Here is a 25,296-nt window from a genome sequence, read left to right as displayed (position 1 = left end):
GCAGGATTGTAATGGGTTTAGATCTGGCCCGCGCGGCTGTCCTGGTGGCAGCAAGGGCCTGGCTCCTGCCACCTTGGCCCTGGCCCACCTCCACCTGGCCGGGTACTCCCCCTGGATACGCTCCCTGGAGGCGGAAATGCATGGGTACTGGTGGTGCCCAGCAGCAGCTGCATCTCGTTGGTCCCTCGGCTGCTCATTGGCCGGCAGTGATACCCTGCTAGATGTGAGCCTAGGGCATCCATTAAGCGACACTCAGCCCCGTCCCACCTATACTGCACTTGTGCACCTCGGGGTCTGGCAACTAGGCCACCCCTCCCCGCCACCTGCCTTGCCTCGCCTCGGAGGCACTAGCAGCAGCAACAGCAGTGCCTTCCAGCAGAAGCCACTCCGCCCCCTGGGAAGCCTGCGGGCCCAGAGGGGAAGCTGTTGTCGCAGTCTGCTGGGCGAAGTAGCCACCTTGGACCTTTCTCAGCCCAATTTTCTCAGTTGTCACTTCTTTTCATCAGAGCTGTCTATCTTTCAGTTTGCCTCTTTATTTTGACTTCTGAGCTTTGGGTTTATGGTAGCAGCGCTCCCAGGGTGACATTTTGGTTTCCTTCTCCTCCCTGTTTCCTGCCCAAAGCTCCTGTTTGATTGGCACTGCTGCTTTGATTAGCAGATGGGTCCTTATGATGATGGGGAAGGTTTAGGAAAATGGGGACAGAATTAGCACAGGGATTTTTAATCTGCTCAGGTAAACTGTCTTTCCACCTGCAGTGTGTAGACTTTTTGTTGGTGTGCATATACAAAAGAGAATGACTTAGACTAGAGAATGTCTTCCATATGGTACACAGAATTGCTTCCATAAAGTGGTCAAATTCTTAAGTCTTAAGTCTTTAGCACTATAGAAGCAAAGAATGATGACACAACGGAAAAGAAAAAAAACCTTCTTTTTGAATTGCATATATAAAGATTCGATTTAAAGCTGGCTGAAGCCACAAATAGCAGCAGTTAGGAAATAGTTGTGAAAATGCTGATTAGACAAATGAATATCCAGGTTTCAATGAATGAAATAAAATGACTAATGAAGAAAAAACAAAGGAAGTAAACCTAAACCTTTGTGTATAGACACCAAAAGTTTCCCTTCAAAAGTTGTTTTCAAATTATTTATTTATTTATTTATTTATTGGTTCGATTTATATGCCGCCCTTTTCCGGAGACTCAGGGCGGCTTACAATGCGTTAAGCAATAGCCTTCATACTTTTGTATATACCTGCTTAGTAGGGCTTTCGCCACCCACCTAAGCGGTGTTCTTTTTTATACAAAGTCAGCTTATTGCCCCCACAAACCGGGTCCTCATTTTACCTACCTTTGAAAGGATGGAAGGCTGAGTCAACCTTGAGCCTGGTGAGATTTGAACTTGCAATAATTGCAGGCAGCTGGTGTTATCTTAACAGTGCTTTAGTCTGCTGCACCACCAAGGCTCTATTATTCATTACAATATCAAATGAGTATTAATAAACGTGGGGAGTAATTTTATTTAATCAAGGTTTTTTTTTTAAGGCACCAGGCTAGAAACTGGGAGACTGTGAGTTCTAGTCCAGCCTTAGGCATGAGAGCTGGCTGGGTGATTTGAGCCAGTCATTCAGTCTCAGCCCAATCCAGCTGAAAAGGTTGTTGTGTTGTGGAGAAAACAGAAGGAAGAAGGACATTGGGTTTGTTTGGGTGATATGTTGGTTAGTCAATTCCTGTCATAACCAAAGGATCAACACTGAGGAGACTTTACGCTTGTAGAAAAAGGCTAGGAAAAAAAAAGATATACTTAATCAAGTATATTTTGCCCTAGTTCCACCTGTTATTTGGCTCAAAGTGTCCAGTGTATTTCTCAAATTCATTATATTTTTGTTTCTTTCACACTATGAAAAGCATAATGTGACAATAAAACAATTTGTATAGCTGAATTATATAATTTTCTAAAATATCCTATTATTCTTATAAAGAAAAGGTAAGAAAATGAAAAGGCATCAATATATAAGCTACAAAAAGATAAAAAACTCATAAAATACCTATTGTAGATAAGATACACAACTTGTGCTCTAGGGCTGACCCAACCAGAACTGAACTATTTTTGTTTCTTATTGCTTCTAAATACTGTACGCAATTTTTTAAAATGTCCATGAATCTTCATGTGTAAATATGATTTTTGAACACTTGTTCTCCAAAATGCTAAATATGTTTCTGTTCATGAAAAATGAAACATATTAATTCACTCCTGAACTAACATGATACATAGTCTTACGTGCAACTGGCTCTTTGAGGGCAACTATAATGCTGATGCAGCCCTCAATAAAATTTAATTTTACACCCCTGCTCTAGGGCCTACTGCTTTATTTGCTCTGCATTCAGTATATTTGGGACAATTTTAGATTGTGTACCACAGTTGGCATTCATGGCACAAGAAACATCTGTAATGTGTACTTACTGGTCTGAGGTGCTGCTTCATGATAGTCTAGAAGGGAAAGAGAATGGGAAAAATGGAAAGACAGTCACAAAAGAAGGCCCAAGACTACTCTCTCAAGCTCTCCACCACAAAAAAAATAAGATACAATAAATTCCTCCTACACACTTCCAATAATTCAATGTCAACAAATCTCGGATAGTAGGGTTGCAAATTATCCCAAAGACCCCAAATAGCAGCAGTCTTTACTTTAAGTAGACTGTGACTAATTCTATATAGGGTATCCACCTAGTCCAATGATTGCTTATAAGAAGGTTCTGGGATGGCATCAGAAAAAACACATTCAGTAGTACAGAGCCACCACGTGATGGCTCCAATAAATAAATGAATGAACAAATAACCTCTTTAGTCATAAAAACCATCTTCTTCTTACCATTAACAAAAAGGCTGTTTGGGTCCAGATTGTAATTCTTCATCTTGGTGAAACCATTGGTCTCATTTATGAATTTATGATACATGTTCACTCGATCAAAAGGGGGAGCAGTAGTGTTTTTACGATAGCAGCAGACACTGTTTACTCCGGTGTTCTTGCCCTGATTCACAGGTCTGAGAATGAAAAGACACAACTTGAGATATACTCAGAGAAGCTGTAGAATACTCCACAGAGGTAAAGTCACACTTGGATCTACCTGGCAGGCCTAAAAGTAAAAGGTGAGGGCTTCCAGTTCAGAATTAATACAGGTCTGCTGTATTACTGCAACCTTCACGATTTTGTTGACACTGGTTTGTTCCATGAGTGTGCCACCTCACATTTTTCTTCCCCCTGGTTTAACTATTCAGGATCCCGTCTGGGTATTTCCTAGCTGATTTCATTCTTGAATGGCTCCCTACATTAGCAGTTCTACCACCCTCTTTTTGGAATTTTTCAGACAGTATTTTTAATCTGATGTTTCATTTGAATTCCACTTCAAACCTGATTGTGGGAAGGAGTGGAAGAAACCAACCATGGAGCCTCTGGTGAAGTGATAGGAAGTGAAAATTGAAGCAGGGAAATGGTTTGGGATGAAAAGGAGTCTTTTAGAGATTTGTATATCAATGTGATATGCTACAGACTGAAACTGAAACAAACCAGGGATTCTCTAAAATAGGTCTCCAATCCCTGTCCATGCCATGTCGGAAACCAGGCTCTGCAAACAAACGAAACCCCATCTGTGAGATAGAGACAGCATGCCAAACCATACCCCCTCCAATCCATGGAAAAAAATTCTCTCCACGGAACCAGTCTCTGGTGCCCAAAAGGTTGGAGACTTCGGCTCTAAAATATGACTAGATGTTGCGAGACTTCCATATCAGAATCCTTTCACCCCCATAAAAGGGCATTTAGGTATCACAAAAAAAATCTCCATTCCATATTACCTACCTTAATGTTGATAAACTACAGTTGATCAAATCAGGACCGATCTTGCTGGTATTCAATATCTGTCCCAACTAGGTGTAAAGGAAAAACTAATTATTGTTTGGTGGTAAAACACGATTGCTGATTATTTTATGGAAATCTTATGACGAAGAGCTGCTCAGATAAGTATGCATTTGTCTCCTCACCAATTTACATAAGAGACCATTTCTTGGTTTAATGAAAAAACTATGCATTTATTGTGAATAGTAAAATACTATTACTTACTATATTATGAAAGTCCTAAAATAAGAGCTATTGGACTAAGTATGCATTATATTCTTACCATATTAATGAACAATTGTTGTGTTTTGCTGAAAATCTTTGATGTGGGATCAGCCATTTCTGACCTATAGATCAAATTGGTCGTAGTGAAGTTGACCGTAAAGCATTCAGTTGTCACTGGAGGTTTGGAGGTGGGAGAAAGAGCTAGAAGAGATAAAGTGAATCTCAGATATGGAAACCAGAGTTGATGGCATATAATCAATCCAATAATCATTTTGTATTTTGCAGTTACTGTCATGAACATAGGGGGTTCAGTGGTGTATTAAAGAAGTTTAAGAACAAACATGCTTTTCACAATTTGAAAGTAACTGTTATTCTCGATCTGTTGTGGATCCAGAAAAGGGCAAGAAGGAAGATCAGGGGCTGAAAACCAAATTGTGCAAAAGAAAGATTGATGGGTTAAGCCTGGAGAATAGAGGATTGAGCAGGACTATGGTAGGACTATTCAAGAATATAAAGGAGTACTTTTCAGAAGGGCAAGGCCTGTAAAGTTCCAAGATGCGGAATAAATTAACAAGGTAGATTATTGTTCAGTGTTTCAGAACAATTTCTAATGGAAATTGTTGGAATATCAGAAATCAGTATCTACTCTCTGTTTGAAGATCTCTACTGAACACACCACTTTGGAGACTGACATGGTGCAGTGATTAACACCTTTTACTGTCTGGAAAATCTTCTCAATATTCAACCTGGCCCTCTATCCCTGTGTTTTCCACCCATGGCTCTTGGCAAAAGCCTGTAGGCCCTACTGCTTTACTTGCTCTGCAATCAGTATATTTGGGACAAAGTTGGACATTTTAGATTGTGTACCACAGCTGGCGTTCATGGCACAAGAAACTTCTGTAAAGTGTACTTACTGGTCTGAGGTGGTGCTTCATGATAATCTGAAATGGAAAGAGAATTGCAAAAATGGAAAGAGAGTCACAAAAGAAGGCACAAGAACACATTAAAATGGGAAGTCTTTCTCAAGCTCTTAACCATGAGAAAAATAAGATACGATAAATTCCTCCAACACACTTCCAATAATTCCATATCAACAAATCTCAGATAGTAGGGTTGCAAATTATCCGGAAGGTCCCCAATAGCAGCAGTCTTTAGTTTTAGTAGGCCACTGTGAACTAACTCTATATCAAGTGTCCATTTAGTGCAGGGGCAAAATTGCAAATGACAATAAACACTGCTTCCATGTAGTGGTTATCTAGATTTTAGTAGCACAAATTTGGTATACATGAAGAAAGTCTGGTAGCCCTCTGACAACTCTCCATTGGGTCACAGAGAGGAACTATCCCTTAACTTAGTCAGAAGTTAACATTAATCACATTAGTCAGAACCGATTCAGTTTCAGCCAACCTGATAACCTCTTTAGTCATGAAATCCATCTTCTGCTTACCATTAACAAAAAGGCTGTTTGGGTCCAACTTGTAATTCCTCATCTTGGTGAAACCGTTGGTCTCATTTATGAATTTACGATATATGTTCACTCGATCAAAAGGGGGAGCATTAGCTGTTTTACGGTAGCAGCAGACACTGTCTACTCCGATGCTCTTGCCCTGATTCACAGGTCTGAGAATGAAAGGACACAACTTAAGATATATTCAGAGAAGCTATAGAGGACTTTGGATGATTTCACATAGGTAATGTTGCACTTGGATCTACGTGGCAGGCTAAAAAGTAAAAAGTGAGATCTTCCAGTTCTGACTTAATACAGTTCTATCATCCACTTTTTGGAATTTTTCTGATAGTATTTTTAATCTGGTTTTAATTTTTAATTTTAATATGGTTTTCCCAGTTGCAATGTATGGCTGTTAAAGTTGGACCATAAGAAAGACTGAGCGCCAAAGAATTGAGGCCTTTGAACTATGGTGCTGGAGAAGACTCCTGTGAGTCCCATAGACTGCAAGGCGATCAAACCGGTCAGTCCTAGAGGAGATCAACCCTGACTGCTCTTTAGAAGGCCAGATCCTGAAGATGAAACTCAAATACTTTGGCCACCTAATGAGAAGGAAGGACTCACTGGAGTAGAACCTAATGCTGGGAACGATTGGGGGCAAAAGAAGAAGGGGACGACAGAGAACGAGGTGGCTGGATGGAGTCACTGAAGCAGTAAATGGTGAAGTGAGCTTAAATGGACTCCAGAGGATGGTAGAGGACAGGAAGGCCTGGAGGAACGTTGTCCATGGGGTTGCGATGGGTCTGACACGACTTCGCAACTAACAACAACAATAATTTTTAATCTAGTATTTCATTTGAATTGCACTTCAAACCTTATTGTGGGAAGGAGTGGAGGAAGCTAATCGTGGAGCCTCTAGTGAAGTGATAGGAAGTGATATTGAAGCAAAGAAATTGTTTGGGATATAAATGCGGAAGGGAGTCTTTTAGAGATTTCTATGTCAATGTGATATGTTAGAGACTGTTACTGAAGCAAACTATGGATAGTCTCAAATAGATTAAATGTTGCGAGTAATCATCCCCATAACAGGACATTTATGTGTCATGAAAAAAGTCTCCATCTCATATTACTTACCTTAATGTTGATAAATTACAGTTGATCAAATGAGGACCAATCTTGCTGGTCTTCAATATCTCTCCAAACTAGGTTTAAAGAAAAAACTATGTATTTATTGCTGATAGAAAAATACTATTGCTGACTATTTTATGAAAATCTTATGTGGAAGAGCAACTGGGGTAAGCATGCATTCGTCTCCTCACCAATTTCCTGAAGACTCTTTCTGTTGCGCTGAAGAGCTTTGACTTGGGATCACTCATCGGTGGCTCATACTTCACATTCTTTGTAGTGAAGTTGAGTGTGAAACATTCAGTTGTCACTGGAGGTTTGGAAGTGGGAGAAACAGCTGGAAGGGAAATAATGGATCTTAGATATGGAAGCCAGAGTTGATGGTTGTTGTGGTCTGCCGGCGGCCTGCAGAGCTGGCAGCAGAGTCAGACAGTGAGGAGGCTGGGGCGAAACATGGGCCAGTCCTGGAGTCTGGGGAAGGCTCGGACGAGGGCTCTGTGTTGGAGGCAGAGATGGGGCCAGGGCCATCTGGGAGTTATGTGTGGACTCCGGAGCCTTCAGAGATGGACATCAGTGAAGCAAAGGAACAGGGGGAGCCTGTTCCCAGTGCGCGCATGCGCAGAGCTGCCAGAAGGCAAGACCAGTTAAAACAAAAAGGACAACTTAGGAGTAGGGCTTGGAGATGATTGGCCCCTCCCATAAGACATAAAGGAGGAGCAAAGGCACGTGGGCCTTTGTAGGAAGCAATGTTGTTTATTCTGGCCAGTTTAAATTTTGCAGCTCTATTTTGACTCTGTATTCCGTGTGGCCTTGCAAAACTAATTGCCAATTAGGTCTTGACAGCATGTTAAGGGAGATAAAGGTGGGTTCTTATCAGCCTTATCCTGAAGGACTGTGGCACACTTCTGTCAGACTCTTTACAACCATTTGTGACTCAACTGTGAATGAACAGAATTCACAACTGTTGAAATAAAAAGAGCGTTTTTGGAACTAATTGTGTGCTTTTTACTGTCTCAGGAAGCCTAGATCAGAACAGTGGTATATTATCAGCATATAAATCACTGTATTTTGCAGTGGCTGTTATGCCCAGTGGTATTTCAGTATTGGATAATTTAAGATAACAGATCTCAGATACGGAAACCAAAGCCATCTTTCCTTCCTTCCTTCCTTCCTTCCTTCCTTCCTTCCTTCCTTCCTTCCTTCCTCCCTCCCTCCCTCCCTCCCTCCCTCCCTCCCTCCCTCCCATCCATCCATCCATTGTACTTTGCACATCATATCTTGAACTCAGTTCTGTTGTGGATACAGTAACAAGTTTGGCAACTAGGATATAGGTTCCATATTTAGTCTTCTACTTTTGACCATAACTGAGCCCAAAATTTCTGCGGCTAAGCAAGACAGTTATTGTTAAGAGAGTTTTGCCCCATTTTATGACCTCTCTTCAGGGGTGAAATGCTCCCGGTTCGGACCGGATCACCCGATCCGGTAGCGATGGCGGCGGGTGGTTCGGAGAATCGATAGCAAAAATCCCTGCCCCCCCCAATGCCCAGTTGAGCCACGCGATCATTAGAGGCCGTTTTTTTTTTTACTTTTAAAAGCATTTTTTCTACAACCTCTTCCAAAGAAAAAATACTTTTAAAAGTTAAAAAAAAAAGCCTCTGATGATCATTCGGCTCATCTGGGATCGTCAGAGGCTTTTCAAAGCACTTTTTTCTGCAACCTCTTGGCCGAAGAGGTGGTAAAAAAAATGCTTTGAAAAGTCTCTTGCAACTCACAGCTGAGTTGCCTGATTGGCAGAGAGGCTTTTCAAAGCATTAGAAAAAATGCTTTGAAAAGTTAAAAAAAAAAAAGGTGGCCACGCCCACCCAGTCACATTAACTCCCCCACCAAGCCACGCCCACAGAACCGGTAGTAACAAATTTTACATTTCACCCCTGCCTCTCTTGCCACAATTATAAGTGAGTCACTGCAGTTGTTAAGTAAGTAGCACAGTTGTTACGTGAATCTGGCTTCCCATTGACTTTGCTTGTCAGAAGGTTGCAAAAGTTGATCACATGACCCCATCGTGAATATATAGTTGCCAAGCATCCGAATTGTGACCATGGGGATGCTGCAACAGTCATAAGCGTGAAAAATGATCATAAGTCATTTTTAGTGCCATTGGAACTTCAATTAGTCATTAAATGAATGATTTAAATGGTTTAGAATGGTCAAGAAAGAACTACCTATCATTGCCAGAATGGGTATTGGCCCAGAATGTCCTGCCTATATGTGATATACTCTCACTTATTTTATATCTTGCTGAAATATTTTGCTCCCATCCTATCCAAATGTTTTGATTGTACAGTAAGGTGACCAGATTTTAACATTGGTAAAGCGGGACACTATTGTGGGCGTGGCTTATTTTGTGGGCGTTGTTTGGAGGTCATGTGACTGGGTGGGTGTGGCTAGCTGGTCATGTGACCAGGTGGCCATGGCTATGTGTATAGGGACTACTCAGAGGGCTGAAAAAAGTCATTTTTGACAGGTCCTCGCACTTTTGACTGGTCCTCACACTTATGACCATCCTCACATTTGTGCCCGTGCAGCATTCTTAACAACCATGTCACTCATTTCACAACTGCTTCTCTTCACCATGGTGATAAGATAGGGCAAAAAACGTAAAATGTGAGGACAGTCGTAAGTTTGAGGACTGGTCAAAAGTGCGAGGACCAGTCAAAAATAACTTTTTCAGCCTTCTGAGTAGTCCCTGTGCACAAAAGGACTACCCAGGGGGCTGAAAAAAGTCATTTCTGACAGGTCCTCGCACTTTTGACTGGTCCTCACACTTATGACCATCCTCACATTTGTGCCCGTGCAGCATTCTTAACAACCATGTCACTCATTTCACAACTGCTTCTCTTCACCATGATGACAAGATAGGGCAAAAATGTAAAATGTGAGGACAGTCGTAAGTTCGAGGACTGGTCAAAAGTGTGAGGACCAGTCAAAAATAACTTTTTCAGCCCTCTGAGTAGTCCATATGCATAAAAGGATACAGCAATAGAGAGGGATGAAGGAAGGGAAGGGAAATTAGAGTAGGAGTGAGGGTAAGAGAGGGAGGAAGAGAGGAGGAGAAGGAGAAAGGAAGAGGAAGTAGGGAGAAGAAGAGGATGGGGGAAAAGAAAATAAGAAGGAAAGAAAAGAGAGGTGGTAGGTTTGAGGAGAAAGATTGCTGTACAATAAAAAAGATGAAAGGGAAGAAAGCCAACCCCAAACAAATATAAAGATATTAAGATAAAGAATGAATTGTTAAACTTTAAAGAATAAAAGAGAACAAATATGAATAAATAGCAATAATTAGAAACACACATACAAACATACAATGTATTTTCTTTGAACAGAATATTTGGCTGGTTCACAAATTTAAACAGTGTTTAGTCATTTCAATTAAATTTACAATTTCTATATTTCCTTTTTGCCATATTTATTCCTCATCTATTTTTGTAAAAAACCAATATTACCCTTCATCCTCATCTCTAATCTTAATCAAATTCAATTTTTCCCTTCTATTCTATATTATACCCCTTCCCATTGTCATCTATTTTTATATCCATCCTCACATTGGTTAATTATGTAATTATGTAATACAGTTGTTTAATACAAATTCAACATTTTAATATAAATCAATTAGTTATATAACTATCTTTTTTGTATATTAATCAATATGAACATGAATATTCCAATTATTTCCATGCAATCCAATTTCTTACAAATCAATTAATTATATTTACCAATAATAATAAACCAAATAATTTCCCCCATATATTCCTCCAAACCACAACTTAACCATTTCTGCTTTCAACACAATATACAATTAATAGTATCTCAATTATTACAATTCCCTAGTTAAATAGAGCTTTTTTTCTTTTGTGTTTTAAAATCTTGAACTCTCCTCTTTTGCCCTAAATTTCCCATTGTTTGCAGTTTTTGTACCTACCTTTTTTGGTGAGGAAAAAGAAAAAGATAAAGAAATGTCTCTGCCTCATTTTGCCACGTTGCAGAAAAGACCCTGCTTTACTTTTGCTTTCGCTTTTCAGCCTAGCTAGGGGAAAAAAATCTTTCCAGGAACTCTTTGCTAGCAACAGAACAGAGCCCTGCCCAAAACAGCTGAGAGCAAATCAGCTGAGAGTGGGGAAGCCGAGCTAATCAACTTGTGCTAATTAACCTATGCGGAAGCTGTAAGAGGCTGTTTTTTCTATTTTTGCAGGCATCAGTCTACTCATTTGTTTTCTTTTAACACTGATCAGCTGTAGGGCGGCCCTTTGAAGCCCCACGGCAAGAGTTTAAACAGTTTTTTTCCCTCTAGCCATCAGCTGGGACTCAGGAGGCAGCCGGGACTCAGGAGGAAGAATGAAAAATCGGGACTTTTTTAAAACGCCGCAGGACGAGGGACAAATTGCTAAAAATCGGGACTGTCCTGCCAAAACGTCTGGTCACCTTATTGTACATGTAATCCTCAACCTATGACCAGGTTGCCTCTGTTGTGTGAAGGGCCCCATTTCCTGGTTATGCTGACAATGATGATTGTAATATCTTTTGGCTACTATTTGTATTTAATTTCTTTTTCTGCATTATGTTTTAAGTGTTTTTATAATTGTTTGCTGCCCAGAATCAGTGGTTTGAGATGGGCAGGTGTAACGAATGCATGCAAGAAAGGAAGGAAAGAAGGAAAGAAAAGAAAGAAAGGGAGAGAGAGAGAGAGAGGAAGGAAGGAAGGAAGGGAGGGAGGGAGAGAAGGAAGGAGGAGAGAAACAGAAAGAAAGAAGGAAGGAAGGAAGGAAGGAAGGAAAGAAAGAAAGAAAGAAAGAAAGAAAGAAAGAAAGAAAGAAAGAAAGAAAGAAAGAAAGAAAGAAAGAAAGAGAGGACTCCATCCTCAAGAATTTTCCAGCCAGAGAAGTCATTTTTAAAAATGCTGGGCATTGAAAATCACATATCAGGAAACCATCAAGGTTATGAAAGGCTGATTATTATTTTTCTAAACAAGATTGTCTACTTACTTTCAACTGGTGTTGTGCTAAGTAATGTGGATGCAATATTGGCTTCACTCGTAAAGAGATTTCCTTCAGGAGAGGGGCTAGGGGTGGGGGTAACAGGCCCTGTTGATAGAGAAGAGACATAATCCAGTTGTATTCCAGTTATATTACAAAAATAACGTGTCACTTAGTAATTTAGAACATGTTGCAAATGTTACATGTTACAAGCTTACCTCTCCTTGTCTCTGAAGTAGAAGTTGATATTATATTTGTAGGGGATGTAGAAGTCCTGAAAGTGCCCAAGCTCGTCATACTCATCTCATGAGGACTAACAGATTCTGTTTGGTGTGAGACTGAAGAAATCAAAGTGGCAGTAGTAGAGATCTCTCCACTTACAGGAATCAAAGTTGTTCTCTCCAGAATAGAAGAGGTGGAGAAAGTCACAAGCGATTCTTCCAGTTTCACAGTGCTACTCTCTGGGGAAGATGTGGAGGATACACGACGCTCTGGAGTTGGTGTTGTGGTTTTGGAAATAGAAGAAGTTACTGTGCTCTTTGCTGATGCCGTAGAAGGCACTGCACTCATTGGAGAGCTGGCTGCTTCTGATGTGATGGATTCAGGTGTGGTGGCCTCGGGAGAAGTAGCTAAGAATTGTGTGGTCGTTTCTGAAGAGCTAGTAGTCTTGATAGAGCTGGAGGTCATTGTGGTCTCTGGGGGAGAAGTGGCTGTTGCTGTTCTTGCGGTTTCCAACGTGGTGGTTTGTGGAGAAGTAGTTAAGTATTCCATGGTGGTTGGAAGTTGAGTAGTGGTTTTTGTTTTACTACTCCTCATTGTGGAACTCTCAGGAAAAGGGCTGGATGGCTCTGTGGTCACTGGAGCAGATGTGGTAGTTTGTGATGTGGTGGATGCAGTCAAGGTGGTTGCTGGGATTGCTACCGAGATTGCTATGCTCTCTGGAATAGTACTTGTGGTTTCCATCGTGGGAGAAGTCACCATGCTACTCTTTCCTGAAGCTGTCGTGCTCTCTGGAGGAGCCGTAGCTGTTTCTGATCTGATGGATTCAAACCTGGTGGTCTCTGGCAAAGGTGTGGAGTATGCTGGGCTCTCCAAAATGGAACCTGTGATTGCCGTACTAGCAGAAGTGGTTATGGTGCTCTTTTCCGAAATTGTCGTATGTGGTGTACTCTCTGGAGCAGAGGTGGATGTTTCCTCAGGGGTAGAAAGACGTCTGGAAGCGGTAGTGGGAGTTACAGATGCCCCACTACTTGATGAAGCAGAAGCAGTGGTCATTGGCGAACTGGATGGCGGCATGCTAGTCTGTGAAAAAGATGTGGAGGACACTGCGCTCTCTGGAATTGGTGTGGTGGTTTCGGAAATAGAAGAAGTTACTGTGCTCTTTGCTGATGCCGTAGAAGGCACTGCACTCATTGGAGAGCTGGCTGCTTCTGATGTGATGGATTCAGGTGTGGTGGCCTCGGGAGAAGTAGCTAAGAATTGTGTGGTCGTTTCTGAAGAGCTAGTAGTCTTGATAGAGCTGGAGGTCATTGTGGTCTCTGGGGGAGAAGTGGCTGTTGCTGTTCTTGCGGTTTCCAACGTGGTGGTTTGTGGAGAAGTAGTTTCCATGGTGGTTGGAAGTTGAGTAGTGGTTCTTGTTTTACTACTCCTCATTGTGGAACTCTCGGGAAAAGGGCTGGATGGCTCTGGGGTCACTGGAGCAGATGTGGTAGTTTGTGATGTGGTGGATGCAGTCAAGGTGGTTGCTGGGATTGCTACCGAGATTGCTATGCTCTCTGGAATAGTACTTGTGGTTTCCATCGTGGGAGAAGTCACCATGCTACTCTTTCCTGAAGCTGTCGTGCTCTCTGGAGGAGCCGTAGCTGTTTCTGATGTGATGGATTCAAACCTGGTGGTCTCTGGCAAAGGTGTGGCGTATGCTGGGCTCTCCGAAATGGAACCTGTGATTGCCGTACTAGCAAAAATGGTTATGGTGCTCTTTTCCGAAATTGTCGTATGTGGTGTACTCTGTGGAGCAGAGGTGGACGTTTCCTCAGGGGTAGAAGGACGTCTGGAAGCGGTAGTGGGAGTTACAGATGCCCCACTACTTGATGAAGCAGAAGCAGTGGTCATTGGCGAACTGGATGGCGGCATGCTAGTCTGTGAAAAAGATGTGGAGGACACTGCGCTCTCTGGAATTGGTGTGGTGGTTTCGGAAATAGAAGAAGTTACTGTGCTCTTTGCTGATGCCGTAGAAGGCACTGCACTCATTGGAGAGCTGGCTGCTTCTGATATGATGGATTCAGGTGTGGTGGCCTCGGGAGAAGTAGCTAAGAATTGTGTGGTGATAGAATGTTGAGTAGTCGTTTCTGAAGAGCTAGTAGTCTTGATAGAGCTGGAGGTCATTGTGGTCTCTGTGGGAGAAGTGGCTGTTGCTGTTCTTGCGGTTTCCAACGTGGTGGTTTGTGGAGAAGTAGTTTCCATGGTGGTTGGAAGTTGAGTAGTGGTTCTTGTTTTACTACTCCTCATTGTGGAACTCTCGGGAAAAGGGCTGGATGGCTCTGGGGTCACTGGAGCAGATGTGGTAGTTTGTGATGTGGTGGATGCAGTCAAGGTGGTTGCTGGGATTGCTACCGAGATTGCTATGCTCTCTGGAATAGTACTTGTGGTTTCCATCGTGGGAGAAGTCACCATGCTACTCTTTCCTGAAGCTGTCGTGCTCTCTGGAGGAGCCGTAGCTGTTTCTGATGTGATGGATTCAAACCTGGTGGTCTCTGGCAAAGGTGTGGCGTATGCTGGGCTCTCCGAAATGGAACCTGTGATTGCCATACTAGCAAAAGTGGTTATGGTGCTCTTTTCCGAAATTGTCGTATGTGGTGTACTCTGTGGAGCAGAGGTGGACGTTTCCTCAGGGGTAGAAGGACGTCTGGAAGCGGTAGTGGGAGTTACAGATGCCCCACTACTTGATGAAGCAGAAGCAGTGGTCATTGGCGAACTGGATGGCAGCATGCTAGTCTGTGAAAAAGATGTGGAGGACACTGCGCTCCCTGGAATTGGTGTGGTGGTTTCGGAAATAGAAGAAGTTACTGTGCTCTTTGCTGATGCCGTAGAAGGCACTGCACTCATTGGAGAGCTGGCTGCTTCTGATGTGATGGATTCAGGTGTGGTGGCCTCGGGAGAAGTAGCTAAGAATTGTGTGGTCGTTTCTGAAGAGCTAGTAGTCTTGATAGAGCTGGAGGTCATTGTGGTCTCTGGGGGAGAAGTGGCTGTTGCTGTTCTTGTGGTTTCCAACGTGGTGGTTTGTGGAGAAGTAGTTAAGTATTCCATGGTGGTTGGAAGTTGAGTAGTGGTTCTTGTTTTACTACTCTTCATTGTGGAACTCTCGGGAAAAGGGCTGGATGGCTCTGGGGTCACTGGAGCAGATGTGGTAGTTTGTGATGTGGTGGATGCAGTCAAGGTGGTTGCTGGGATTGCTACAGAGACTGCTATGCTCTCTGGAATAGTACTTGTGGTTTCCATCATGGGAGAAGTCACCATGCTACTCTTTCCTGAAGCTGTCGTGCTCTCTGGAGGAGCCGTAGCTGTTTCTGATGTGATGGATTCAAACCTGGTGGTCTCTGGCAAAGGTGTGGCGTATGCTGGGCTCTCCGAAATGGAACCTGTGATTGCCATACTAGCAAAAGTGGTTATGGTGCTCTTTTCCGAAATTGTCGTATGTGGTGTACTCTCTGGAGCAGAGGTGGACGTTTCCTCAGGGGTAGAAGGACGTCTGGAAGCGGTAGTGGGAGTTACAGATGCCCCACTACTTGATGAAGCAGAAGCAGTGGTCATTGGCGAACTGGATGGCGGCATGCTAGTCTGTGAAAAAGATGTGGAGGACACTGCGCTCTCTGGAATTGGTGTGGTGGTTTCGGAAATAGAAGAAGTTACTGTGCTCTTTGCTGATGCCGTAGAAGGCACTGCACTCATTGGAGAGCTGGCTGCTTCTGATGTGATGGATTCAGGTGTGGTGGCCTCGGGAGAAGTAGCTAAGAATTGTGTGGTGATAGAATGTTGAGTAGTCGTTTCTGAAGAGCTAGTAGTCTTGATAGAGCTGGAGGTCATTGTGGTCTCTGGGGGAGAAGTGGCTGTTGCTGTTCTTGCGGTTTCCAACGTGGTGGTTTGTGGAGAAGTAGTTTCCATGGTGGTTGGAAGTTGAGTAGTGGTTCTTGTTTTACTACTCCTCATTGTGGAACTCTCGGGAAAAGGGCTGGATGGCTCTGGGGTCACTGGAGCAGATGTGGTAGTTTGTGATGTGGTGGATGCAGTCAAGGTGGTTGCTGGGATTGCTACCGAGATTGCTATGCTCTCTGGAATAGTACTTGTGGTTTCCATCGTGGGAGAAGTCACCATGCTACTCTTTCCTGAAGCTGTCGTGCTCTCTGGAGGAGCCGTAGCTGTTTCTGATGTGATGGATTCAAACCTGGTGGTCTCTGGCAAAGGTGTGGCGTATGCTGGGCTCTCCGAAATGGAACCTGTGATTGCCATACTAGCAAAAGTGGTTATGGTGCTCTTTTCCGAAATTGTCGTATGTGGTGTACTCTCTGGAGCAGAGGTGGACGTTTCCTCAGGGGTAGAAGGACGTCTGGAAGCGGTAGTGGGAGTTACAGATGCCCCACTACTTGATGAAGCAGAAGCAGTGGTCATTGGCGAACTGGATGGCGGCATGCTAGTCTGTGAAAAAGATGTGGAGGACACTGCGCTCTCTGGAATTGGTGTGGTGGTTTCGGAAATAGAAGAAGTTACTGTGCTCTTTGCTGATGCCGTAGAAGGCACTGCACTCATTGGAGAGCTGGCTGCTTCTGATGTGATGGATTCAGGTGTGGTGGCCTCGGGAGAAGTAGCTAAGAATTGTGTGGTGATAGAATGTTGAGTAGTCGTTTCTGAAGAGCTAGTAGTCTTGATAGAGCTGGAGGTCATTGTGGTCTCTGGGGGAGAAGTGGCTGTTGCTGTTCTTGCGGTTTCCAACGTGGTGGTTTGTGGAGAAGTAGTTTCCATGGTGGTTGGAAGTTGAGTAGTGGTTCTTGTTTTACTACTCCTCATTGTGGAACTCTCGGGAAAAGGGCTGGATGGCTCTGGGGTCACTGGAGCAGATGTGGTAGTTTGTGATGTGGTGGATGCAGTCAAGGTGGTTGCTGGGATTGCTACCGAGATTGCTATGCTCTCTGGAATAGTACTTGTGGTTTCCATCGTGGGAGAAGTCACCATGCTACTCTTTCCTGAAGCTGTCGTGCTCTCTGGAGGAGCCCTAGCTGTTTCTGATGTGATGGATTCAAACCTGGTGGTCTCTGGCAAAGGTGTGGCGTATGCTGGGCTCTCCGAAATGGAACCTGTGATTGCCATACTAGCAAAAGTGGTTATGGTGCTCTTTTCCGAAATTGTCGTATGTGGTGTACTCTCTGGAGCAGAGGTGGACGTTTCCTCAGGGGTAGAAGGACGTCTGGAAGCGGTAGTGGGAGTTACAGATGCCCCACTACTTGATGAAGCAGAAGCAGTGGTCATTGGCGAACTGGATGGCGGCATGCTAGTCTGTGAAAAAGATGTGGAGGACACTGCGCTCTCTGGAATTGGTGTGGTGGTTTCGGAAATAGAAGAAGTTACTGTGCTCTTTGCTGATGCCGTAGAAGGCACTGCACTCATTGGAGAGCTGGCTGCTTCTGATGTGATGGATTCAGGTGTGGTGGCCTCGGGAGAAGTAGCTAAGAATTGTGTGGTCGTTTCTGAAGAGCTAGTAGTCTTGATAGAGCTGGAGGTCATTGTGGTCTCTGGGGGAGAAGTGGCTGTTGCTGTTCTTGTGGTTTCCAACGTGGTGGTTTGTGGAGAAGTAGTTAAGTATTCCATGGTGGTTGGAAGTTGAGTAGTGGTTCTTGTTTTACTACTCTTCATTGTGGAACTCTCGGGAAAAGGGCTGGATGGCTCTGTGGTCACTAGAGCAGATGTGGTAGTTTGTGATGTGGTGGATGCAGTCAAGGTGGTTGCTGGGATTGCTACGGAGACTGCTATGCTCTCTGGAATAGTACTTGTGGTTTCCATCGTGGGAGAAGTCACCATGCTACTCTTTCCTGAAGCTGTCGTGCTCTCTGGAGGAGCCGTAGCTGTTTCTGATGTGATGGATTCAAACCTGGTGGTCTCTGGCAAAGGTGTGGAGTATGCTGGGCTCTCCAAAATGGAACCTGTGATTGCCGTACTAGCAGAAGTGGTTATGGTGCTCTTTTCCGAAATTGTCGTATGTGGTGTACTCTCTGGAGCAGAGGTGGATGTTTCCTCAGGGGTAGAAAGACGTCTGGAAGCAGTAGTGGGAGTTACAGATGCCCCACTACTTGATGAAGCAGAAGCAGTGGTCATTGGCGAACTGGATGGCGGCATGCTAGTCTGTGAAAAAGATGTGGAGGACACTGCGCTCTCTGGAATTGGTGTGGTGGTTTCGGAAATAGAAGAAGTTACTGTGCTCTTTGCTGATGCCGTAGAAGGCACTGCACTCATTGGAGAGCTGGCTGCTTCTGATGTGATGGATTCAGGTGTGGTGGCCTCTGGAGAAGTAGCTAAGAATTGTGTGGTCGTTTCTGAAGAGCTAGTAGTCTTGATAGAGCTGGAGGTCATTGTGGTCTCTGGGGGAGAAGTGGCTGTTGCTGTTCTTGCGGTTTCCAACGTGGTGGTTTGTGGAGAAGTAGTTTCCATGGTGGTTGGAAGTTGAGTAGTGGTTCTTGTTTTACTACTCCTCATTGTGGAACTCTCGGGAAAAGGGCTGGATGGCTCTGGGGTCACTGGAGCAGATGTGGTAGTTTGTGATGTGGTGGATGCAGTCAAGGTGGTTGCTGGGATTGCTACCGAGATTGCTATGCTCTCTGGAATAGTACTTGTGGTTTCCATCGTGGGAGAAGTCACCATGCTACTCTTTCCTGAAGCTGTCGTGCTCTCTGGAGGAGCCGTAGCTGTTTCTGATGTGATGGATTCAAACCTGGTGGTCTCTGGCAAAGGTGTGGCGTATGCTGGGCTCTCCGAAATGGAACCTGTGATTGCCGTACTAGCAAAAATGGTTATGGTGCTCTTTTCCGAAATTGTCGTATGTGGTGTACTCTGTGGAGCAGAGGTGGACGTTTCCTCAGGGGTAGAAGGACGTCTGGAAGCGGTAGTGGGAGTTACAGATGCCCCACTACTTGATGAAGCAGAAGCAGTGGTCATTGGCGAACTGGATGGCGGCATGCTAGTCTGTGAAAAAGATGTGGAGGACACTGCGCTCTCTGGAATTGGTGTGGTGGTTTCGGAAATAGAAGAAGTTACTGTGCTCTTTGCTGATGCCGTAGAAGGCACTGCACTCATTGGAGAGCTGGCTGCTTCTGATATGATGGATTCAGGTGTGGTGGCCTCGGGAGAAGTAGCTAAGAATTGTGTGGTGATAGAATGTTGAGTAGTCGTTTCTGAAGAGCTAGTAGTCTTGATAGAGCTGGAGGTCATTGTGGTCTCTGTGGGAGAAGTGGCTGTTGCTGTTCTTGCGGTTTCCAACGTGGTGGTTTGTGGAGAAGTAGTTTCCATGGTGGTTGGAAGTTGAGTAGTGGTTCTTGTTTTACTACTCCTCATTGTGGAACTCTCGGGAAAAGGGCTGGATGGCTCTGGGGTCACTGGAGCAGATGTGGTAGTTTGTGATGTGGTGGATGCAGTCAAGGTGGTTGCTGGGATTGCTACCGAGATTGCTATGCTCTCTGGAATAGTACTTGTGGTTTCCATCGTGGGAGAAGTCACCATGCTACTCTTTCCTGAAGCTGTCGTGCTCTCTGGAGGAGCCGTAGCTGTTTCTGATGTGATGGATTCAAACCTGGTGGTCTCTGGCAAAGGTGTGGCGTATGCTGGGCTCTCCGAAATGGAACCTGTGATTGCCATACTAGCAAAAGTGGTTATGGTGCTCTTTTCCGAAATTGTCGTATGTGGTGTACTCTGTGGAGCAGAGGTGGACGTTTCCTCAGGGGTAGAAGGACGTCTGGAAGCGGTAGTGGGAGTTACAGATGCCCCACTACTTGATGAAGCAGAAGCAGTGGTCATTGGCGAACTGGATGGCAGCATGCTAGTCTGTGAAAAAGATGTGGAGGACACTGCGCTCCCTGGAATTGGTGTGGTGGTTTCGGAAATAGAAGAAGTTACTGTGCTCTTTGCTGATGCCGTAGAAGGCACTGCACTCATTGGAGAGCTGGCTGCTTCTGATGTGATGGATTCAGGTGTGGTGGCCTCGGGAGAAGTAGCTAAGAATTGTGTGGTCGTTTCTGAAGAGCTAGTAGTCTTGATAGAGCTGGAGGTCATTGTGGTCTCTGGGGGAGAAGTGGCTGTTGCTGTTCTTGTGGTTTCCAACGTGGTGGTTTGTGGAGAAGTAGTTAAGTATTCCATGGTGGTTGGAAGTTGAGTAGTGGTTCTTGTTTTACTACTCTTCATTGTGGAACTCTCGGGAAAAGGGCTGGATGGCTCTGTGGTCACTAGAGCAGATGTGGTAGTTTGTGATGTGGTGGATGCAGTCAAGGTGGTTGCTGGGATTGCTACGGAGACTGCTATGCTCTCTGGAATAGTACTTGTGGTTTCCATCGTGGGAGAAGTCACCATGCTACTCTTTCCTGAAGCTGTCGTGCTCTCTGGAGGAGCCGTAGCTGTTTCTGATGTGATGGATTCAAACCTGGTGGTCTCTGGCAAAGGTGTGGAGTATGCTGGGCTCTCCAAAATGGAACCTGTGATTGCCGTACTAGCAGAAGTGGTTATGGTGCTCTTTTCCGAAATTGTCGTATGTGGTGTACTCTCTGGAGCAGAGGTGGATGTTTCCTCAGGGGTAGAAAGACGTCTGGAAGCAGTAGTGGGAGTTACAGATGCCCCACTACTTGATGAAGCAGAAGCAGTGGTCATTGGCGAACTGGATGGCGGCATGCTAGTCTGTGAAAAAGATGTGGAGGACACTGCGCTCTCTGGAATTGGTGTGGTGGTTTCGGAAATAGAAGAAGTTACTGTGCTCTTTGCTGATGCCGTAGAAGGCACTGCACTCATTGGAGAGCTGGCTGCTTCTGATGTGATGGATTCAGGTGTGGTGGCCTCTGGAGAAGTAGCTAAGAATTGTGTGGTCGTTTCTGAAGAGCTAGTAGTCTTGATAGAGCTGGAGGTCATTGTGGTCTCTGGGGGAGAAGTGGCTGTTGCTGTTCTTGCGGTTTCCAACGTGGTGGTTTGTGGAGAAGTAGTTTCCATGGTGGTTGGAAGTTGAGTAGTGGTTCTTGTTTTACTACTCCTCATTGTGGAACTCTCGGGAAAAGGGCTGGATGGCTCTGGGGTCACTGGAGCAGATGTGGTAGTTTGTGATGTGGTGGATGCAGTCAAGGTGGTTGCTGGGATTGCTACCGAGATTGCTATGCTCTCTGGAATAGTACTTGTGGTTTCCATCGTGGGAGAAGTCACCATGCTACTCTTTCCTGAAGCTGTCGTGCTCTCTGGAGGAGCCGTAGCTGTTTCTGATGTGATGGATTCAAACCTGGTGGTCTCTGGCAAAGGTGTGGCGTATGCTGGGCTCTCCGAAATGGAACCTGTGATTGCCGTACTAGCAAAAATGGTTATGGTGCTCTTTTCCGAAATTGTCGTATGTGGTGTACTCTGTGGAGCAGAGGTGGACGTTTCCTCAGGGGTAGAAGGACGTCTGGAAGCGGTAGTGGGAGTTACAGATGCCCCACTACTTGATGAAGCAGAAGCAGTGGTCATTGGCGAACTGGATGGCGGCATGCTAGTCTGTGAAAAAGATGTGGAGGACACTGCGCTCTCTGGAATTGGTGTGGTGGTTTCGGAAATAGAAGAAGTTACTGTGCTCTTTGCTGATGCCGTAGAAGGCACTGCACTCATTGGAGAGCTGGCTGCTTCTGATATGATGGATTCAGGTGTGGTGGCCTCGGGAGAAGTAGCTAAGAATTGTGTGGTGATAGAATGTTGAGTAGTCGTTTCTGAAGAGCTAGTAGTCTTGATAGAGCTGGAGGTCATTGTGGTCTCTGTGGGAGAAGTGGCTGTTGCTGTTCTTGCGGTTTCCAACGTGGTGGTTTGTGGAGAAGTAGTTTCCATGGTGGTTGGAAGTTGAGTAGTGGTTCTTGTTTTACTACTCCTCATTGTGGAACTCTCGGGAAAAGGGCTGGATGGCTCTGGGGTCACTGGAGCAGATGTGGTAGTTTGTGATGTGGTGGATGCAGTCAAGGTGGTTGCTGGGATTGCTACCGAGATTGCTATGCTCTCTGGAATAGTACTTGTGGTTTCCATCGTGGGAGAAGTCACCATGCTACTCTTTCCTGAAGCTGTCGTGCTCTCTGGAGGAGCCGTAGCTGTTTCTGATGTGATGGATTCAAACCTGGTGGTCTCTGGCAAAGGTGTGGCGTATGCTGGGCTCTCCGAAATGGAACCTGTGATTGCCATACTAGCAAAAGTGGTTATGGTGCTCTTTTCCGAAATTGTCGTATGTGGTGTACTCTGTGGAGCAGAGGTGGACGTTTCCTCAGGGGTAGAAGGACGTCTGGAAGCGGTAGTGGGAGTTACAGATGCCCCACTACTTGATGAAGCAGAAGCAGTGGTCATTGGCGAACTGGATGGCAGCATGCTAGTCTGTGAAAAAGATGTGGAGGACACTGCGCTCCCTGGAATTGGTGTGGTGGTTTCGGAAATAGAAGAAGTTACTGTGCTCTTTGCTGATGCCGTAGAAGGCACTGCACTCATTGGAGAGCTGGCTGCTTCTGATGTGATGGATTCAGGTGTGGTGGCCTCGGGAGAAGTAGCTAAGAATTGTGTGGTCGTTTCTGAAGAGCTAGTAGTCTTGATAGAGCTGGAGGTCATTGTGGTCTCTGGGGGAGAAGTGGCTGTTGCTGTTCTTGTGGTTTCCAACGTGGTGGTTTGTGGAGAAGTAGTTAAGTATTCCATGGTGGTTGGAAGTTGAGTAGTGGTTCTTGTTTTACTACTCTTCATTGTGGAACTCTCGGGAAAAGGGCTGGATGGCTCTGTGGTCACTAGTGCAGATGTGGTAGTTTGTGATGTGGTGGATGCAGTCAAGGTGGTTGCTGGGATTGCTACGGAGACTGCTATGCTCTCTGGAATAGTACTTGTGGTTTCCATCATGGGAGAAGTCACCATGCTACTCTTTCCTGAAGCTGTCGTGCTCTCTGGAGGAGCCGTAGCTGTTTCTGATGTGATGGATTCAAACCTGGTGGTCTCTGGCAAAGGTGTGGAGTATGCTGGGCTCTCCGAAATGGAACCTGTGATTGCCGTACTAGCAGAAGTGGTTATGGTGCTCTTTTCCGAAATTGTCGTATGTGGTGTACTCTCTGGAGCAGAGGTGGACGTTTCCTCAGGGGTAGAAAGACGTCTGGAAGCGGTAGTGGGAGTTACAGATGCCCCACTACTTGATGAAGCAGAAGCAGTGGTCATTGGCGAACTGGATGGCGGCATGCTAGTCTGTGAAAAAGATGTGGAGGACACTGCGCTCTCTGGAATTGGTGTCGTGGTTTCGGAAATAGAAGAAGTTACTGTGCTCTTTGCTGATGTCGTAGAAGGCACTGCACTCATTGGAGAGCTGGCTGCTTCTGATATGATGGATTCAGGTGTGGTGGCCTCGGGAGAAGTAGCTAAGAATTGTGTGGTAATAGAATGTTTAGTAGTCGTTTCTGATGTGACGGATTCAAACCTGGTCGTCTCTGGCAAAGGTGTGGAGTATGCTGTACTCTGTGGTGTTTTGGTTTCTAACGTGGTGGCTTCTGAAGTGCTCATAGCCTTCGTAGAGCTGATTGTAGAAAAATTGGATGGCACTGTGCTCTTTATAGAAGATGTGGCTGTTTCTGATTTGGTGTATACATTAGTTGTATACACCATATTTTCTTTGCTTGTAGTAGTGGAGGATGTTTCAATTGTAGGTGTTCCCTTTACTCTTCCTGTTGGTGCTGAAAGGATATAAATACTTGGGATTAAATTAAAGTAGTATGAAGGACAGAACAAAAGTTCTAAACAGCAATTTGCTAATAGAACACAAAACATAGCAAAGTTTTCATTCTTTTTGCTCTCATGACTGTTTCTTTACTTTTTGATCCTTTTACCATGCAGATCGTTTTGTATGGTAATGCTATGGATTTCCTTACAATAAGCACCAATTTTATTGCTTCCTTCATCAATTTGATTAAGTATATTAATTCCCTCTGTAGTTGTTTGGGGCATTTGTCAGTCTTTCCCTGTCTTATTTTTCTTAGCTACTGATTTTCATGAGGTTAGGCAAAGATATTCAGCTATACTTATTATAATTGAATATATATATTGGTTGTATATTTCATCTTTCATTTAAATATCCCCCCTTCTTCCTATTTTTCTCACAAAATTCTATTTGTTATGTTGGGGTGAGGGAGAAAGATTGGGCTAAATTCACCAGAAAGCTTCTGTGACTGCAGAGGGTTAAGCATTGTACCACATTGTCTCAGAATTTCACCAGAGAAGTTGGAAACTGAGAACTTGCATGCAGTGATGTGGTCTATCCTTAAGTGAAGGCCTTTTCGCTATAAGTCAGTGAAGGCTAACCTTTTTTTCCTCGGGTGCCAAAAGCGCGTGCCTCTGTGCAACAGTGCGCGCGTGCCTGCCCACATCCATAATGCAATGCCTCCCGCGTGCCCCGCCCTCCTGTACATGCATGCTCGTGCCCCATGTTGCCCCACCCCCTGTGCATGCACGCGCATGCTCCATGTTTCCCTGCCCCCTGCACATGCACGCATGACTCCCCCACCCCCATGCTCCCCCGCCCCCTTCACACATGCCGGTGCCCCCACTGGCCCATTTTTGGTCCCAGGAGGCTTCAGGGAGGCCTGCTAGGCCCAGAATCGGGCGTTGGGAGGCACGTCGTATCCCCTTGCCCCCCCGTGCATGTGCGCATGACCCCCCCTGTCATGTGTGCACAACCCACCCACCCAGTCCCCCCCGACATGCATGCGTGTCTCCACAGACCAGTCAGCTGGCCAGCGGGAGGTATGTGTGCATGCACAGTGGAGCTGACCTAGGGCGACGGCTCGCGTGCCTGCAGAGATGGCTCCGCATGCCACCTGTGGCACCCGTGTCATAGGTTCGCCATCACGGCTATAGGTCATTTTATAACCTCAGTTGGGACCAGCAATTCAATCATTAAGTGAAGCATTCACTAAGTGAAACTGTGATGATCTTCAACTATTCCTTGACTATTAGAGCTGTGAAGGTTGTAAATGCAAGGATTGCTTGCAAAGTTACTTTTTCATCCCATCAATACTACAATGGTAACTAAATAAGTTAGTCACTAAACAAAGATTACCCTTATAAAAGTCCTAAATAAAGGGCAAAAAACCCCATAATCATCTGACGATACATTTCTTCAGTCCTTCACTCAGCAGAAAAATATACCAGCATAAATTACATTGCCTGATGGTTTAGTTCAGTTCTTTCTTAGCATCAGGGCTGGGAAAAGGTACCGTTCTTACAACTGTAATTCAGGACAAATTAAGGGCCTCAAATAGTGGATTACTTCAGTGGTGGGTTTCAAAAATTTTTACTACCAGATCTGTGGGTG

General features: G+C 44.9%; 1 protein-coding gene across 5 annotated transcripts in view; it reads right to left on the bottom strand.

Annotated features, from left to right (window-relative positions):
• Nucleotides 1–25,296, bottom strand: part of LOC117677378 (uncharacterized) — a 78,304-nt gene that overhangs the window by 28,610 nt on the left and 24,398 nt on the right. For all 5 annotated transcript variants that reach the window (XM_060694624.2, XM_087880965.1, XM_087881026.1 and 2 more), the window contains exons 3-12: nucleotides 11,936–23,659; nucleotides 11,727–11,825; nucleotides 6,885–7,027; nucleotides 6,700–6,767; nucleotides 5,566–5,738; nucleotides 5,033–5,059; nucleotides 4,177–4,319; nucleotides 3,858–3,925; nucleotides 2,871–3,043; nucleotides 2,462–2,488 (exon numbers count right to left, since the gene is read on the bottom strand). In XM_060694624.2, coding sequence (XP_060550607.2) covers nucleotides 2,462–2,488; nucleotides 2,871–3,043; nucleotides 3,858–3,925; nucleotides 4,177–4,319; nucleotides 5,033–5,059; nucleotides 5,566–5,738; nucleotides 6,700–6,767; nucleotides 6,885–7,027; nucleotides 11,727–11,825; nucleotides 11,936–23,659 — 12,645 coding nt within the window. The remainder of the gene's footprint in view (nucleotides 1–2,461; nucleotides 2,489–2,870; nucleotides 3,044–3,857; nucleotides 3,926–4,176; nucleotides 4,320–5,032; nucleotides 5,060–5,565; nucleotides 5,739–6,699; nucleotides 6,768–6,884; nucleotides 7,028–11,726; nucleotides 11,826–11,935; nucleotides 23,660–25,296) is intronic.

The sequence above is a fragment of the Pantherophis guttatus genome, chromosome 1 (assembly GCF_059756535.1).
Source record: "Pantherophis guttatus breed Tessera chromosome 1, ASM5975653v1, whole genome shotgun sequence".
In the NCBI taxonomy this organism is placed as follows: Eukaryota; Metazoa; Chordata; class Lepidosauria; order Squamata; family Colubridae; genus Pantherophis; species Pantherophis guttatus.
This window is presented reverse-complemented; position numbering and strand designations above follow the sequence as displayed.